We start from the raw sequence: 18712 nt of genomic DNA, 5'->3' as shown, positions 1-18712 counted from the left end.
ATAAAATTTCTGAATAAATTTTGCTTCACATCTTATGATATTCCCTTGTCAATTATAAAAAAAAGATATCCTTCTATGTCTCTACTCCTGCTTTCCGTTATCATTAAATTCAGAGCTGCTGAAAACTAAGGATTGATCATTCTAGCCTCAGCAATAAATAGACAAACAGAAAACTCCTATTTCCAAGCCTTGTTGCAAAGAGTAGTTATTGAGTTAACAGAAATTACTGACTTCTGAGAAACACTCTAACTCAGAAAGAGAATTACCAGAATAGCTTTGTGAAGTGGGAGTAACTATTTGATATAACTAGCCCATTTTGGAAATAGAAAGTCAATTAGTTTATTTCCTCCTGTCCTCCCTTTGGCCAGTCTGTCTTTCTTGTTGTCCCTCTTTGACCTCTGGTGGCTTTTATTATTATTTTTGCCCTATTAATAAGTTCAGCATTCAGTCTCTTGACTTTCCTTATTTTCACATGTGTTCAGGGACCAGATGCCACAGTTTATTCAGAATGACAAGAATCTTTGTATGAAAGTCGATGACATCCATTCTAAGGTACATATTTGTTAATAGAAAAGCAAATTGCAGTAGGCCACAAGGCACATTTGTTTGTCTATTTTCTGTGATAGTTAGGAAAACTCGTGAGGAAGATTCAGAAAGGATTTAGAATCCTGCACACTGTTTCGTGTTGTCCATAGAAATTGACGGTGTCCCCATTGGGAGCCTCACCATTTCTCTCTAGGCTGTTTTGAAGCTTCAGGGTTTTTGGTGCATTATACCAGGGTATGTGGATAATGGTGAGAGGGGATGAGGAAGTATTAAAGAAACACCCATGGCTGCATACATTAAAAAAGAACATCAGAGAGATCGAAATCATGAAATTCTTTTGTTTCCCCAGTTGGATTCATTCCATTAACTGGCTTCCACGGGCGTCCAGAACACTTGGGGGAAGTTGTTTCTGGGAAATCAGATATCAGGTTAAATGAAAGGCTATTTGGCTCTATCTGGATTTCAGGGATCCAAGAATCATCATTCTCTGTGGGAGTTGACGGTGTATTAGTCATGGTAGCTGCAATGAGATCTAAGTCCCAAAATTCAGGAAAGGCAACTGCTACACCTGACTGGGCTATGGAGGGGAGGGATGTTGGTTCATTGTCTTCTCTGGTATCTATGATTGGCTGATGGGCGTGGTTTGTGGGTGTAGCAGATTGATGAACCTCTAGCCAGGCTCACCAAGAAGCAAAGAGAGAGGACCCAAATAAACAAAATCAGAAATGAAAGAGGTGAAATAACAACAGACCCTGCCGAAATACAAAGGATTGTAAAAAAATACTATGAACAACTCTATTCCAACAAACTGGACAACCTGGAGGAAATGGACATATTCCTAGAAAAATATAACCTTCAAAACTCAATCAGGAAGAATCTAAACAGCTCAATAGGCCAGTAACTATGGAAGAAATTGGAACAGTCATCAAAAAGCTTCCGGCAAACAAACGCCCGGGGCCAGACGGCTTCACAGGAGAGTTTTACCAAACATTCTAGGAAGAACTAAAACCTATCCTTCTCAGACTATTCCAAAAAATTCAAAAGGAAGGAACACTTCCAAGCTCCTTCTATGAAGCCAGCATCACCATAATACCAAAACCAGACAAAGACAACACAATGAAAGAGAATTATAGGCCAATATCCCTCATGAACATAGATGCCAAAATCCTCAACAAAATTCTAGCAAATTGGATCCATCAGTACATCAGAAAGATCATACACCATGACCAAGTAGGATTTATCCCAGGAAGGCAAGGATGGTACAATATCCGCAAATCAATAAATGTGACACATCACATAAACAAATTGAGAGATAAAAATCACATAGTCATATCAATTGATGCAAAAAAGCATTTGACAAAATACAACACCCTTTCTTGATTAAAAACTCTCAGAAAGGTGGCAATAGAAGGATCATACCTCAACATAATAAAAGCTATATATGATAAACCCACAGCAAACATCATACTCAATGGGCAAAAACTAAAACCATTTCCCCTAAGAACAGAAACACGACAGGGATGCCCACTCTCACCACTCCTGTTCAACATAGTACTGGAAGTATTAGCCATTGCAATTAGACAAGAAGAAATAAAAGGCTCCAAATTGGAAAAGAAGTAAAGCTGTCCTTATTTGCAGATGACATAAAAACCTGAAAGACTCCATCAAAAACTATTAGACTTAATAAACGAATTCAGCAATGTAGCAGGATACAAAATCAATGCCAAGAAATTTATGGCATTTCTATACACCAATAGTGAACTTACAGAAAGAGAGACTAAGAAAACAATCCCATTTACCATCACACCAAAAAAATTAAGATACCTAGGAATAAACTTAACTAAGGAGGTAAAAGACCTATAAGCGGAAATCTACAATACAGTAAAAAAAGAGATAGAGGAAGACGTAAACAGATAGAAGAACATACCATGTTCATGGATTGGTAGACTCAACATCATTAAAATGTCCATATTACCCAAATCAATCTATAGATTCAATTCACTCCCCATTAAAATACTAATGGCATATTTCACAGACCTAGAAAGAACTCTCCAAAAATTTATCTGGAATAAAGAAAGACCCTGAATAGCCACAGCAATCATGAGAAAGAAGAACAAAGTAGGTGGGTTCTCAGTACCATATTTCAAGCTATATTACAAAGCCACTGTTCTCAAAACAGCCTGGTACTGGCACAAGAACAGACATATAGATCAATGGAATAGAATAGAGAACCCACAAATCTACCCAATCCACTATGCGCAATTAATATTTGACAAAGGAGGCATGACCATACAATGGAGTCAGGACAGTCTCTTCAATAAATGCTGTTGGGAAAGTTGGACAGATACATGCAAAAAAATAAAATAAAATAAAATGAAACTAGACCACCAACTTACACCATACACAAAAATAAACTCAAAATGAATAAAGGACTTAAACATAAGATGGGAAACCATAAAAATACTAGAGGAATCCACAGGCAGAGAAATCTCGGACATATGCCGAAGCAATTTCTTCACCAATACCACTCCTAAGGCAATGGAAACTAAAGAGAAAATAAACAAATGGGGCTACATAAAAATAAAAAGCTTTTGTACAGGAAAGGAAACCATCAACAAAACAATGAGAAAGCCCACTGTATGGGAGAACAAATTTGCAAATGTTATCACTGATGAAGGTTTAATCCCCAGCATCTACAGGGAACTTATACAACTTAATAAAAGGAAGATAAATGATCCAATAAAAAAATGGGCAATGGATTCAAATAGAATCTTTTTGAAAGAAGACAGAAGGAAGGCCAAGAGACATATGAAAACATGCTCAAAGTCACTCATTATCTGAGAGATGTAAACCAACATGACAATGCAGTACCATCTCACACCTGTCAGGATGGCTATCATCAACAAATCAACAAACGACAAGTGTTGGCGAGGATAGGGAGAAAAAGGAACCCTCGTGCACTGCTGGTGGGAATGCAGACTGGTGCAGCCACTGTGGAGAACAGTATGGAGTTTCCTCAAAAAACTAAAAATGGAACTCCCATTTGACCCAGTAATCCCACTTCTAGGAATATACCTGAAGAAAATAGAAACATGAATCAGAAAGGATATATGCACCCCTATGTTCATAGCAGCACAAGTCACCATAGCTAAGATTTGGAAACAGCCTAAATGCCCATCAGCAGATGAGTGGATTAAAAAACTATGGTACATCTACACAATGGAATACTATGCTGCTATAAAAAAGAAGGAACTCTTACCATTTGCGGCAGCAAGGATGGACGTGGAGAACATTATGTTAAGTGATATAAGCCAGGCAATGAAAGAAAAATACCACATGATCTCACTCATTTATGGAAAATAAAGAACATTATAACCTGATGAACAAAAAGATAGCTACAGTGGCAGTAAAGCACCGAACAGACTGTCAAACTACAGTGGGAAGGCTGTGGAGTTTTGGGGAGCGGGGGGAAAGAAATCAACCAAGGACTTGTATGCATGCATATAAGCACAACCAATGGACACAAGACACTGGGCGGGTGGGATGAGGGCATGTGATAGGGGTTAGGGGAGTCTGGGGGAAGGTCAATGGGGAAAAAGATAAGGAGATATATGTACTACTTTAAACAATAATAAATAAATAAATAAATAAATAAATAAATAAATAAATAAAAATTAATGAAAAAAAAAAAAGAGAGAGAGAAGCTCCTGAAGGATGGGACACTGACAATGGGTGAGAAATGATTAAGGGGACTGACTGTTGTTTTCCTTTCTAGTCATAAAAAAGAGAGGTCAGCACAGAAATGTGAGAATTCTCTCCATTCTAAAAAGATAGTCCCCCAATTCATTTAAATAGTGGTTCATTTTTAAACCCCAAATAAGACTTTGCAGAATGAGCAAAATTTACCCAAGCTCACTAATTACAATCATACCTTTCCTGGTGATTGACATTTGACAGTGGAGTCAATTCTATTCTCCCAGGGAACCACAATTACAACAGCAGTGCATCTTAACATTTCCTATCCATGAAAACAAAAGCCAAAAGAGAGAACAGTGTTATTCATGAAATACTTAAACAAGTATAAAATATCAAGTAGATTTCTAGGGAATAAGTGAGTTGCATGAGTACTCACTCCAAGTTTATTGGTCTCGCAACTTTCGGTCAACTCTTTATTACTTTCCTTGGAACATGTGGTTTCCCTGGCCGTGAACTCAATAAAATATTTTGTTCCAGCCACCACCTGGAAAATTAATTAGTACAAGGTAAAACCTTAATTAATATTATATAATAAATGATATGTTTTTACCCTAGGGTATCTTAGGGGAGAATATTAAAATTTTAATTCACTGCTCAAATGAGAGGTATTCATATAAAAGTACAAATGTTTGACAGATAAACTTTTAGTTTGTATGCATATGTAAAATATTTGGCTGTTGGTTGGTCTTGTTTCCTGTTCTATAAAAGGAAACAAGGCTACAATTTTTATTTTTAAACTTTTCTGAGTTTTATTATTCAACAACATCCAAGCACTCAAGTTGTAATAGAATCTAAGAAGAGTAGGAAGAAAAACTTAAATATTTTCTTTAAGTATGCCTTATTGTCATGCCAAGTCTTGAATCACAGAAATACTGAGTTAGTGTTACTACAGAAATTGTGGGTTAAATTCTGTGACTAAGAAAATTCTTTGGATTTTTTAATTTGCCTCTCTTAATTGTTTTATATTAAAAAACCTTTTTAATCTCTACCAAAGTTTTTTAAAATGGATTTTTAGAGGGAGAGGAAGGAAGAGGGAGAGAGAGAAAAATCGATCAGCTGCCTTCTGCACGCCCCTTACTTTGGATCAAGCCTACAACCTGGGCATGTACCCTTACTGGGGATTGAATACAGAACCTTTTGGTGCTCAGGATAATTTTTAACCAACTGAGCCACACAGGCCAGTACTCTGGCACCAGTTTTAATCTTTACACAATGCTGTGTCCACAATTAATATTTTATGGCACAATTTATTTATTTATTTTTATATAAAACATGCACACGCTATTTATTTTAAAAATTAAACTCATGTTTTTTAAAATGCAACACCTTCAAAAAAATTGCACATATGGCTTTTTAAACGTCATTTCAAAATGCCATATCTTACATCTCTTACACTTAAAAATATACTTGATAAAAATGACTTTAAATTGTATGTTAAAAAGTTAGTTGATATGGCCAAATTTCTAATCCAAGTTATTCAGTACTTATTTTTTTTCAAGTTATTCAGTACTTAATTCTAGGATCTAAATGTGTGTGTGTGTATGTATGTGTGTGTGTGTTTAAAAGAATACATGAATATATCAGTTGACCTGGAAAGATGACTATTATTTTTTAAAATGAAGTTACAGCCCTGGTTGGTGTGGCTCAATTTGTTGAGTGTCATCCCATGCACCAAAGGGTCCTGAGTTTGATTCTCAGACAGGGCACATGCCCGAGTGTGGGTTTAATCCCCAGGTGGGGGGTCATGCACGAGACAGCGGATTGATGGTTCTCTTTCCTTCTCCCTTCTTCTCTCTCTAAAATCAATAAAAGCCTATTAAGAAATAAAATAAATGAAGTTACAGGGTGATGGTAGAATCTCGTTTGAAAAAGCAAACCTCAACAGTCTTCCCTATCCCTGTGTTTTTTAAAAGCATGGAAAATGTGTGGCGGGAGGAATAGAGCAGGAGAACAGAGTCATAGGAAGAACTAAGCTCCCCCTCTACTTTTTAAAAAAAATATATATTTTACTGATTTTTTTACAGAGAGGAAGGGAGAGGGATAGAGAGTTAGGAACATCGATGAGAAAGAAACATTGATCAGTTGCCTTCTGCACATACCCCACTGGGTATGTGCCCGAAACCAAGGTACATGCCCTTGACTGGAATAGAACCCGGGACCCTTCAGTCCGCGGGCTGACACTTCATCCACGGAGCCAAACTGGTCAGGGCCTATCCCTCTACTTTTCCTGCATTGTTCTGCTGGGTAAACATGGTTAATTTTTTTTTAAAAAATTGATACTTAACTTTTAAGACTCCAGGTATAGGTATAAATGGGGAAGAAGGTTCTAAAAGGGTTTTAGGGTCTATATTTTGGTGATCATAGGTTTTCTTGCTCATTTCAAAATATATCTTAATTCAATATTCTGTAACAATAAAGTTGATCACAGTAAAGTTGTCTAAGAAACTTGATAATATGTGACACAAACCACAACTGATAGCTCTACTCTATTCAGGGTCAAGAAGAAGGAATTAAATAGATGTAAATCTCCCATATGAGGGCTTCAAGATCACATCTTTATTGCCATTATTATCAGGTGTCATTCTTATCAAAAGTCTTCCCTGCTCAAACCCATCCTGCTCAACCATTGTTTTTAAAGTAGAGACAACTACATAGCAAAATAAATTCCAAATGTATTAACAATTTAAATTAAAGAAATAAACTCAAAAGATATAAATATGTATCCATGAGGTCTCAGGATGAAGAAGGCCTTTCTTAGGTGAAAAGCAGAGGAAGAAAACCTAAATGGAAAAAAAAATGTCTAAATTTGTTCAGACGGATAGGACAACTGATTCTCAAAAATCACAGCAAGCAAAGTAAAAAAAATAAAAGCTGGGGAACATATGGTATAAGATTAATATTCTTATGCATGTAAGCCCAACATGAAAAAATGAACAAAAGACATGAACAAGTATTTCAGAAAAGAAGTTAAAATGGTCATTAAGCCAGAAACAAACTACTACCTTCATTAATAACCAAAGATTAAAAATCAACAACACACAAACAACCAACAACCCAACAGCATCTTTAATCTTCTATATGTTGGCAATGATAAAAATCAGTGGTGATACCTGGTATTGGCCACGTGTGGGAAGCTTGCAGCCTCAGTCATTGTTGATAGGACTAGAACTCAAAGCAAGATGATCAAGGTCGTATAGCCAGGTGGTATGAATGTAAAATGGCATAATTGCAAATGGTTTGGCAATTGGCATCAGAAGTCTTAAACATATACATACACCTTGACATTTCTAGTACTTTGTTAAAGGAAGAATTCCTGAATGTGCACACACAGATCCTTGAAGTATATTCATCTGAGCAAAGACAGGGAGGAATATGGACAACAGTGGGGACAGCGGCGGCAGAGGCAGGGCAAAAGAAATGGCCTATGACAGAAATCACATCATTCACATGTGCAAACAAAGAATTTAAGAAATATTTGGCATCTGAAACCAGCCTGAAATGGACATGCATCCAAATAGGACTAAATATGCAAAGCCAAGGCAAGACCTAATCTGTAAAATAAATCTTAGGCAAAAATCAGTCATTTGGCAAAATCATCAAATGGTAAATGGAGGATTTCCAGTAACTCAGCTGCTTCCAGCAGGGCCTTCTTGAATAACCATGTCAGAACAGCTAATTGTTCTCTTTAAATGTAAAAGCCAGTAAAGATTCATCTTCTGTAAGTAAGTCTGAGATTCTCACCATATTTCAAATTGACTTGGCAAGTGAAGGAATGTCAGTTCTCTTCAATTAACAGCATTACCTCTTGTTCCCCTGGCATCCTTGGCATAAACAAATACACACCATGCTAGGATGTTGATTCATTAATTTACAGAGAATTGCAAGTACTGTGAAGAGTAGATAGTCATGTATAAAATGAGTGGTTCTCTCCTGACAGCAAACCTCTGATATTCTTGATGCAGGCGTAGAGGGTATTCCTGCATCAAGAATAAGGGAGTTTCATAAGAAAGCAGAAATATGAAGTGAGAAGAAAAGCTGACAAATACAAGAATAGCATTGGGGGGTGTGGATGGGTAAGACAGAAGCCAAAGGGCTTGTATGCATGCCTATAAGCATACTGGTCACAGACAGTAGGGGGGTGAGGGCATGTGCTGGGGGATGGGAACGGCTGGGAAGAGATCAATGGAGGGAAAAGGAGACATATGTAATACTTTAAAAAATAAAAATAAAATTTTTAAAAAAGGATACATGCACCCCTATGTTCATAGCAGAACAATTTATAAAAAAGAAGATTTAGAAACAGCCTAAGTGCCAATGAGAAGATGAGTGGATTAAAAAATTGTGGTATATCTACACAATGCAATACTATGCTGCTGTAAAAAAGAAGGAACTCTTACCATTTGCAACAGCATGGATGGACCTGGAGAACCTTATGCTAAGCCAAATAAGCCAGTCAGAGAAAGATAAGTATCACATGATCTCACTCACTTGTGGAATATAATGAACAACATAAACTGATGAACAAAAATAGAGCCAGAGACACAGAAGCATTGAACAGACTGTCTAACCTCAGAAGGAAGGCAGGGGATTGGAGGGTAAGAGATCAATCATAGGACTTGTATGCTTGCATATAAGCATAACCAATGGACACAGACAGTAGGGGGGTGAGGGCATGTGCTGGGGGTGGGAACGGCCGGGGAGAGGTTAATGGGAGAAAAAGGAGACAAATGTAATACTTTAGAAAATAAAGAATTTAAATTAAAAAAAGAATAGCATGGATTTGTGTACCATGTGAGTACACCACTAACATGGGTCATGTGCCCGTGAAATGGGGGAGAAAGGTTGTGGTGTCAGGGGCAGGAATAAGTGCCTGAGTAGGAGCGAGAGCAAAGTGTCAGTTTTGACTGATTTTAATACCATTTGGTTAGGTTTCCCCTGCAGTAGTGAAACTCATACAGGATTTAGAAGATGAAAATAAACAGCCCTTTGTGCCATCACCTAAAGCCACCACTGTGAATAGGTGGAGGCTTTTGTTTACTTTCAGTATTGTTTTCTGTACTTTTTATAACACACCTGACAACAGAATATATAGTCAATTTTATGGCCTCTTATTTTCACACTGCATATTTTAACACAAGGCATTTCCCACATCAATAACTCCTCACAAGGATGCTTTAAAATTGCTCCTTGATACTCTAATTTAAGGATATGCCGGACATTATTTGATCATTTCTATATTATTGATCATTTTGACAGTTTACCATGTTGTCTTTTATAGTTAATGCTGCCATGAGTATCATTGTCTATAAAGACTCTATTTTAAATTTCTAGAAATTCAATTACTGAGCCAAAAGTATGAATTGTTATAAGTGAAGTCCGCCCCTCCCCCCAATCAGATTATGTTGGTTTGCTGAAACAGTTCGGCTCTATTTTGATTACTTTTTTTGGTTCTATTTTGTTTACTTTTAAGGAGGCCAGTTTTGAGGGTTATAATGAGAATCTGCCCATGAATAGATTAGTCATATGCCGTTAGAGTTGGAAGAATTTTGGGCTCCTCTCACCCAGCCACTCATTTTACAGATGGGGCCACAAAGACTGAGTGAGTCTGAATGACAGCCCGGGGTTACCCAGGACATGAGGGCTGGGACTCTGGTAGAACTGGGTCTCCTGACCCCCAGACTAGGTCACTCCTTATCTATTGACAGGGCATGGAAGGAAAGATGAAGCCCTATTTGTGGGCTGGAAGGACATGTAGGAAGGGGGCAAGTGACATGGAGGTGAGAGTGTGAAGAGAGTCTGGGTGATGATAGACTGACATGTGGCTGATCCCAAGGCACTAAGTGATGCTACAACAAGAAACGACTCTAGAAAGGCAGAGAATAAGAGTAGCTTTCCCTTGCCCTACATTTTATTAATTATATAATAGTTGCTAGAATTTATATAACACTTTAAAGTTTGACAAGATAATGTATTGACATATATTATCTCTCTTTTTTTGTTCCATTTATTTATGCATTCACTAGTTGCTTCTTGTATGTGCCCTGACCGGGGATGGAACCTGCAACCTTGGCATATCAGGACTATGCTCTAACCAACTGAGATACCCCGCCAAGGCTTGACATGTATTATCTTATTTGAGTCTCACCCCAGTCCTTTACAGACAGAAAATGGAATGTTCTAAATGACTTGTCCAAGATCACATAGCAAGCATGTCGTGAGGTTGAGACTTGACATTTACTTCCTTTTACCAGGTATACTATTTCCCAACCCAAGATCAGATACAATATTAGGAAGCAGTTTGCACATAGACTATAATGTCACTATTTTTGTAGCTTAATTTACAGACCTGTGATGTTGCTCTGTGCACAATGTCAATCTTGAAATAGAAAGTTGCATTATTCTCTGCATTAAGCTTTGTAATGGAATGAGTCAGAGCCTTCTTCAGATTTGGGTGGTCGACTGGTATCTCTTTGGGGCAGCCACGGCAAGGTAAGTTACGTAGTGATAGAAAATCCTCCTCCTCTGAAAGAAGAAGCAGGTTTTAAGTCAGTGTGTGCACCGAAGGAGCAGTCTAGCCTAGTACCTCTCCTGCACATTGTCCAGCACTCATTTATAGAGGGCCATGTGCAGCCTAAAGGCCAGTAGTGCCTGAGCAGAGGTTGTCTGTATGACCTTCACCTTACTGCCTGTCCTCTTTTCCTCTCCTCAGAGTCAAGAGTATTTAGCGAAACCTTCCATCAGAAGGTGTTAGCTAGTACACCTTCAATATCAATGAGCTGCACTGTTCCTAAGTTTTTGCATTTTTGAAAGAAAGTGTAAAAAAGCAACGCTTAATTTAAAGGAATGATTTTCTAGTGGGAAAATTTTAAGTCCTCTGATTCTGGTGAGCAGGGAGCTTCAATGATGCTTCTCACTGTGGAATGTATGCAAACATCTTCCAAGTATGAGAAAAGCCAACTCTTGGTATAAGAAACACTGGCTTGACCATAAACTTGCGCTATCTCACTTTCCCCCATTATAACATGCAGGAGAAAAAAAATTTTTAATTGAAAGAATTTTATTCTGAGTGATTAAATAGGAGATACAGCTTCCCCAATTTATAACACCTGTTGTAGTGACATCTGATTCACAAGAAAGACCAGCTGCCATTGCATCTGGAGGTCAGCTTTGCCCAAAGAACATCAATCTTTCCTTCTGTCACCATATTCCCTCTGGCCACTGGCAGAGCAGTCCCAACTGCATCAGCTACAGCACAGCTGTGCAGAAATGGGGTACAGCTGTAAGGGTTGTTGATTATATCATGGAACCTAAAGCACAATTCCTATAAAAAGACCTAGCCAGTTGTCTGGGATCAACACATACTACTAGAGCACAAACATGTATTATCGCATACCTGGTAAAATCTCACACTTCTGTGAGAAGGAAGCAATTCTTAGCTGAGGATCCATGTATGCAAGATCTGTACATTCACCAGTCTCCTAGTTTTTCAAAAGTAAATAAGTTAAAACATTTTTAAGAACTTTTAAAGTAAACAATTAGTAACATTAAATATAGGATGTTGACTTTACATAGAAAACAAAACAAAACAAAACATAATTCCATTGCAAAATAAAGAATAAGAAACAATTAGGTATTAACATCAACAACAATAAATGTATTTACACAAACACATGAAATAAGATGACAAGAATACCTAGTATAGAAATAATAACCATATGAGCCAGCCAGCATGGCTCAGTGGTTGAGCATCAACCTATGAACCAGGAGGTCATGGTTCGATTCCCGGTCAGGGCCTATGCCCAGGTTGTAGTCTTGATCCCTAGTGTAGGGTGTGCAGGAGGCAGCTGATCAATGTTTCTCTCACTCATTGATGTTTCTATCTCTATCGCCCTTTCCCTTCCTCTCTGAATTCAATAAAAATATACTAAAAAAATAATATATTTGAATGGGTAAAATATCTTTTAGAAAGACAAAGAATTCCAGACCATCCTGTGTGGTTCAGTGGTTGAGCATCAACCCAGGAACCAAGAGGTCACGTTTAAATTCCTGGTCAGAGCACATGTCCGGGTTGTGGGCTGGATCCCCAGAGTGGGGTGTGCAGGAGGCAGCTGATCGTTGATGATCCTCTCTCATTGATATTTCTATCTCTCAATCACTCTCCTATCCTTTTTTTCTAAAAATCAATAAAAAATATTTTTAAAAAGGGAAAGGCAAAGACTTCCATATTAAGTTAAAGAGAAAATTAATATATTTCATTTTGGAGAATAATATCTTGTAATAAAAAAGATAAAGGTAGATTACACATAATGGATGATCAAAACTATATGAAGCAAATATAAACAGAAAAAGGATCTAGAGCATTATTAATATTGGACAAAGTAAAATTCAAGGTAACAAAAAAACTCATGATGGTAGTAGAGAAGATAATTTTATTTTTATAAAGATACTAGAGGCCCGGTGCACGGAATTTGTTCATGGGTAGGGTCCCTTGGCCTAGCCAGCGATCAGGGCCGATCTGTGGGGCTGCTCCCTGGCTGCTACCGGTTGGGGCCTGCGGGCTGGGGGCAACTCCTGTGTTGAGCGTCTGCCCCTGGTGGTCAGTGTGCATCATAGCGATCGGTCATTCAGCCATTCGATTGATTTGCATATTAAGCTTTTATTATATAGGATAGTCTAGAACAGCGGTTCTCAACCTGTGGGTCACGACCCCTTTGGGTCGAACGACCCTTTCACAGGGGTCGCCTAAGACCATCGGAAAACATAGATATTTACATTATTATTCATAAGAGTAGCAAAATTACAGTTATGAAGTAGTAATGAAAATAATTTTATGGTTGGGGGTCACTACAATGTGAGGAACTGTATTAAAGGCCTGCTCACCTCCAACTGCCCCCCTGCTGGCCTGCTCACTCCAAACTGCCCGCCCCCGCTGTCATGATCACCTCCAACTGACACCCACTGATGGCCTGCTCACCCCCAACTGGATGCCCCTGCTGGTCTGCTTACCCCCAACGGCCCCTGCCATTCCATCCTGGCCTGATCATCCCCCGATGACCCAAGGTCCCAGACCCTCCTTTTTTTTTTCTTCTTTTTTTTTCAGCACCTCCTTGAGTGGAGGCCAGGGCCGGCTGGAAGCAAGTATCTAGAATTTATTTATCTTCTATAATTGAAACTTTGTAGCCTTGAGCGGAGGCCAGGGCTGGCCAGGGCAGATGGGAAGCTTGGCTTCCTCCATCGCCGGGGCAACCCAAGCCTCCTGCTTGCTCCAGCTACGTGGCCAGCTGCCATCTTGGTTGGGTTAATTTGCATACTGGCTTCTGATTGGCTGATGGGCGTGGCTTGTGGGTATAGCGGAGTGATGGTTAATTTGCATGTTTCTCTTTTATTAGTGTACATAATTTTTAAAATTAAAGAAACATTTAGTTCCTTGCTATGTAAACTGTTTCTGAATATAGAAAATAGTGGCACACTACCCAAGTCAAAAAATAGTGCCTAGTCACCTAACTAAAAAATGGAAGGAAGCAGGAAAAGAGGAAGACCAAATATGACATGGACTGACTCCATAAAAGAAGCCAGAGAAAGGAGTCTATAGGTGCTCAGCAGAGTTGTTGAGGTCAAGACAGTTTGGCCATCACTCATTCATAGGGTCACCAGGAGTCAGAGCTGACTCAACTGCATGTAACATGCCCAATTCATTCTAGAAAACTATAATCTGGATACCAAAACCTGAAAAAATAGAATGCACACACGACCACACCCAGAAAACTGTCAAACCACTTTCACTTATAAATAAAAATGTAGAGTTCTTAAACTAAAAATAGAATCTAAATGCATATTTAAAGAATATTAACTCTAAGCAAATAGAGTTTATGAATCTAGAGGTTACTATTAGGAAAGTTGTCATAACAACATAACAGATTAAATTAGAAATACATAACATGATATTTCAGTACATATTTAAAGCATTGGCTAAATTCTAACATAAATTCCTTTTTTTTTCTTAAAAAAATTGTTGGGGTGACATTGGTTAATTATATAGGTTTCAAGTGTACAATTCTATAATACATCATCTGTATATTGTATTGAGTGTTTACTACCCAAAGTCAAGTCTTCTTCCATCATCACTTATCCCCCATTTATCTTCTTCTACTTTCCCCCACCTCCTTTCTCCCTGGTAATCTGTGTCTGTGAGTTTTTGGGGTTTTGTTTTTTTTGCATAATTCTTTCATCTTTCTCACCTAACCCCACAACTTGTCTCCCCTCTGACAGCTGTCAGTCTGTTCTCTGTATCTATGAGTCTGTTAATACCAATTTCTTATTTAAAAACAAAACAAACTTCTTCAAAAGCAGGAATGTAAGGATGCTTCTTTAATATGACAAGAATTCCTACCTAGAACCCATAGCAAATATTATAAATAACAAAATTCTAGAGGATTTCCCAGTAAAATCAGGAATGAAACATAAATGTGTGTGGAATATCTGTGGAAATTTGGTCAATTCATTGAGACACAGAACAAAAATGAGCATTGGAAAAGAGGCAATAAAATAATATCTTATTTTATACCTAGAACAATCAAAAGAATGAATGCAAAGTTGTTAGATTTAATCAGAGCTCACTCGCTGAATATAAGGTAAATATGTCTAAATTGATACATTTATATAAAAATATTAAAAAGAATAAAATAAAATAAAAATTAATTTTTCAGAGCAATAACCAAAAATAAACAAACAAAAAACACACACTCCTACAACACCTAGAAATAACTCCAGTGAGCAATGTTCTGGATATATAAATAAAATCACACAACTTTTAGAAGTTTAAAATAAAACTTGACTAAGTATAGATGTATGCCAAGTTCTTGACTGAAAAGACAAAATATAGTACATACATCAATTCTATTTAAATTAATTTAAATACATTTTTATTGATTTCAGAGAGGAAGGGAGAGGGAGAGAGAGTTAGAAACATCAATGATGAGGGAGACTCATAGATTGGCTGCCTCCTGCACACACCTTACTGGGGATTGAGCCCACAACCTGAGCATGTGCCCTTGACCAGAATCAAACTCGAGACCCTTCATTCCGCAGGCCAATGCTCTATCCACTGAGCAAACTGGCCAGGGCTCCTTAAATTAATTTAGAAATGTAATGCAATTCCAATCTATATGACAACATAAGTTTTTCTTACAAATTTATTCTAAGGTTGGTTTTGAAGTTATAAACACTAGAATAATAAATCACAAATTTAAACCTACTGTTAAAACATGGCAGTACAAATATAGAGAACAGGTTTTTCATAAGAAACTATTAGGGGCCCTGGCTGGTTGGCTCAGTGGATAGAGCGTCGGCCTGCGGACTGAAGGGTCCCGGGTTCGATTCCGGCTTAAGGCACGAGCCTGGATTGTAGGCTCGGTCCCCAGTAGGGGGCGTGCAGGAGGCAGCCAATCCATGAGACTCTCTCATCATTGATGTTTCTAACTCTTTCCCCCTCTTCCTTCATCTCTGAAATCAATAAAAATATTAAAAAAAGAAACTATTATGGGATTAAGGTTGTCACAAATTTATGTATAAAGGAAGAATGTTGAGATATCTGGTTATCCTCTTGAAAAAAACCTCAATTTAGAGACCTCAAATGATACATTCAAATTAATTCCAGATGGGTTCAAAAGCTATATTTAAAAATACTGACTAGACAAACTAGGGAAAAAAGATGACTACTGAGTGAATGGTGGAAGAATTCAAAAGGAACATGTTAGTAGATACAGTCACCAATAAGCAAAATCTATTGGTAAGTCAGAATACCATAATGAAAACTAAAAAATGAACAACTGAGAAAATATGACAAAATACTGTTATCTTTAATATACAAATACTCTATTTCAAATCATTAAGATTTATCCCAAAGAGAAATGAACCAAGGATATGGAAAACAATTCATAAGTTCAATCCATAAATTTCTAACAAATTTCTATTTATGAAAATAAGAATATATACCAAATACAGAAATAGCTTTATTCTCAAGAATGTTTGTTGAGTTATTAATGATAATAAAAATGGAAATAATTCAAATGTCTAACTATAGGAAAGTAATTAAAAAAACAATCTATCGTATCTTTAATAGGATATTATACAGTTATTTAAAAGAAATTTTATCAAGAGTTTTAATGATGTAGAAAAATTCTTAGGTGAAAAAAATGCAGCATGTAAGCCTGGCCGGCATGGCTCAGTGGTTGAGCATTGAGCTATGAACCAGGAGGTCACTGTTTGATTTCTGGTCATGGCACATGCCCGGGGTGTGGGCTTGATCCCCAGTGTAGGGCGTGCAATGTTTCTATCTCTCTCTCCCTCTCCCTTCCTCTCTGAAATCAATAAAATCATTTTTTAAATGCAGCATGTAAAATAATGACAATTATTAACAGACAACAACAACAAAAAATCACCAAATTGTCTATATCTCCTCCATCCCTCCACCCCCAAAAAAGATAAGAGGGAAATACACTAAGATATCTTTGGGTATTTGGGTATGTGGTTTAATATTATTATTGTTTTCTATGTTTCTGCATTGCCTTCTGCATTGGAAATGTTTATTTCCAATAAGGGGAGATATATATAATAAATGTCATAGTTGTTAAAGATACAAGGAATACCACACTTATAATACCTTAATTTTGGATGAGGAGATGGATACTGGAAGTAGCTCTGAGGTTCTCAATTCTATTAGCATATTTGATTCACCCTAGAAGCTTTTAGGTTATTCTGACCCTAGAGACCCACCCTAGACCTAATCAGAATGCCTGGGGAATGGCCTAGGAGTAGTTACTAGTATTTTTAAAGCTGGCAATGTGATTCTAATATGCAGTATGGCCCGAGAACTATTTATGAAACTCTTAAATTAATGCTTCTCCAATCTTAAAGTGCAAATGACTCACCTGAGAATCTTGTTAACATGCAGATTCAGTAGGTGTGGGTGGAATTCAAGATTTGGCTTTTCTAACAAGCTCCCTGGTGATGCTGATGCTGCTGGTTCAGGGACCAGACTTAGAATAGCAAGGCCTTCAGACTTACCAGTTGTAGACAAGAGAGTTCATTTATATTTTGTGTCCTTTAATTATGGTAACAACGCTGTGAGATAGATGCTGTTATCCCTCACCATTTTACAAATGAGGAAGTGGAAGCTCAGAGAATTTATACCAGAAATCTGATTGGATTTGTGACTCCAACCAGCCCTGCATCTGTGTGTGTTGCAAAGAAAGAACTAAATGGAGGCCTTACAAACAGATGCAGGGAGATTAAAGCTAGATAACATTTAGGCCTATATAATCTCAAATGGCTAACTAAAGAACATAAAAAACAGAAGGTGTTCATAGATGCTTTGAAGGCCAGATGACTAAAAATAACAAAGTTAAATAGTAGCTAGAGCATACATTTTTAGAATGTTTCTCTCTCTCTCTCTCTCTCTCTCTCTCTCTCTCTCTCTCTCTCTCCCCCCTCTCTTACTTTTTACTATTTTTTTTTATTATGGTAAAATATATATAACATAAAGTTTTCCATTTCAACTATTTTTAAGTATATAACTCAGTGATATTAATTACATTATTTAACCATTACCAATATCTATTTCCAGTAGTTTTCATCACCCCAAACACAAATTCTGTACCCATTAAGCAATAAATTTCCATTCTCCCTCCCCCTAGCCCTTGGTAAACTCGAATCTGCTTTTGTTTCTATGCATATGTTAGATATTTCATATAAGTGGAATCATACAATATTTGTCTTTTTATGTCTGGCTTCTTTCACTTAGCATAATGTTTTCAAGGTTCATCTATGTTGTAGATTGTGGCAGAATTTCATTTCTTTCTATGGCTAAAGAACATTCCATTGTTTTATATATACATCACATTTTGTTTTTCCACTCATCTGTTGATGGACACTTGGGTTGTTTCCACTTTTTGGCTATTGTGAATAATGTTGCAAGGAATCCTGGCATGTAATTATCTGTTTGACTCCCTGTTTTTTAATTCTTTTGGGTACATATCTAGGAGTGCAATTGCTGTGTCATATGGTAAGTCTATGTTTAACTTTTTGAGGAACTACCAAAGTGTTTTCCACAGTGGCTACACCATTTTACATTCTCATCAGCAATGGACAAAGGTTTCAATTTTTCCACATTCTCCCCAATACTAGTTATTTTCCAATTTTTAAAAAATTATAGCCATCTTTTAGGTCTGAAATGGCATCTCATTGTGGCTTCTTTTACACGCCTCCCCCCACCCCCCCGCCCCGTAGCTAATTATGTTGAGCATCTTTTCATGTGTTTAATGACTGTTTGCATATCTTCTTTAGAGAAATGTTTATTTTAAAGTCCTTTGCCCATTTGAAAATTAGGTTGATTGTCCTTTTGTTGTTGCAT

At 37.3% G+C, this 18712-nt stretch overlaps 1 protein-coding gene across 1 annotated transcript in view; it reads right to left on the bottom strand.

Moving 5' to 3' along the window:
- Positions 1–842: 842 nt before the first annotated feature.
- Positions 843–18712, bottom strand: part of LOC307097294 (kininogen-1-like) — a gene marked incomplete at both ends in the record, with an annotated part of 30556 nt that continues 12686 nt past the window's right edge. The window contains 4 exons of the mRNA XM_079767276.1: positions 843–1175; positions 4679–4786; positions 10649–10824; positions 11696–11780. Coding sequence (XP_079623402.1) covers positions 843–1175; positions 4679–4786; positions 10649–10824; positions 11696–11780 — 702 coding nt within the window. The remainder of the gene's footprint in view (positions 1176–4678; positions 4787–10648; positions 10825–11695; positions 11781–18712) is intronic.

Source organism: Cnephaeus nilssonii, assembly GCF_951640355.1.
Source record: "Cnephaeus nilssonii genome assembly, chromosome: 3".
Classification (NCBI taxonomy): Eukaryota; Metazoa; Chordata; class Mammalia; order Chiroptera; family Vespertilionidae; genus Cnephaeus; species Cnephaeus nilssonii.
This window is presented reverse-complemented; position numbering and strand designations above follow the sequence as displayed.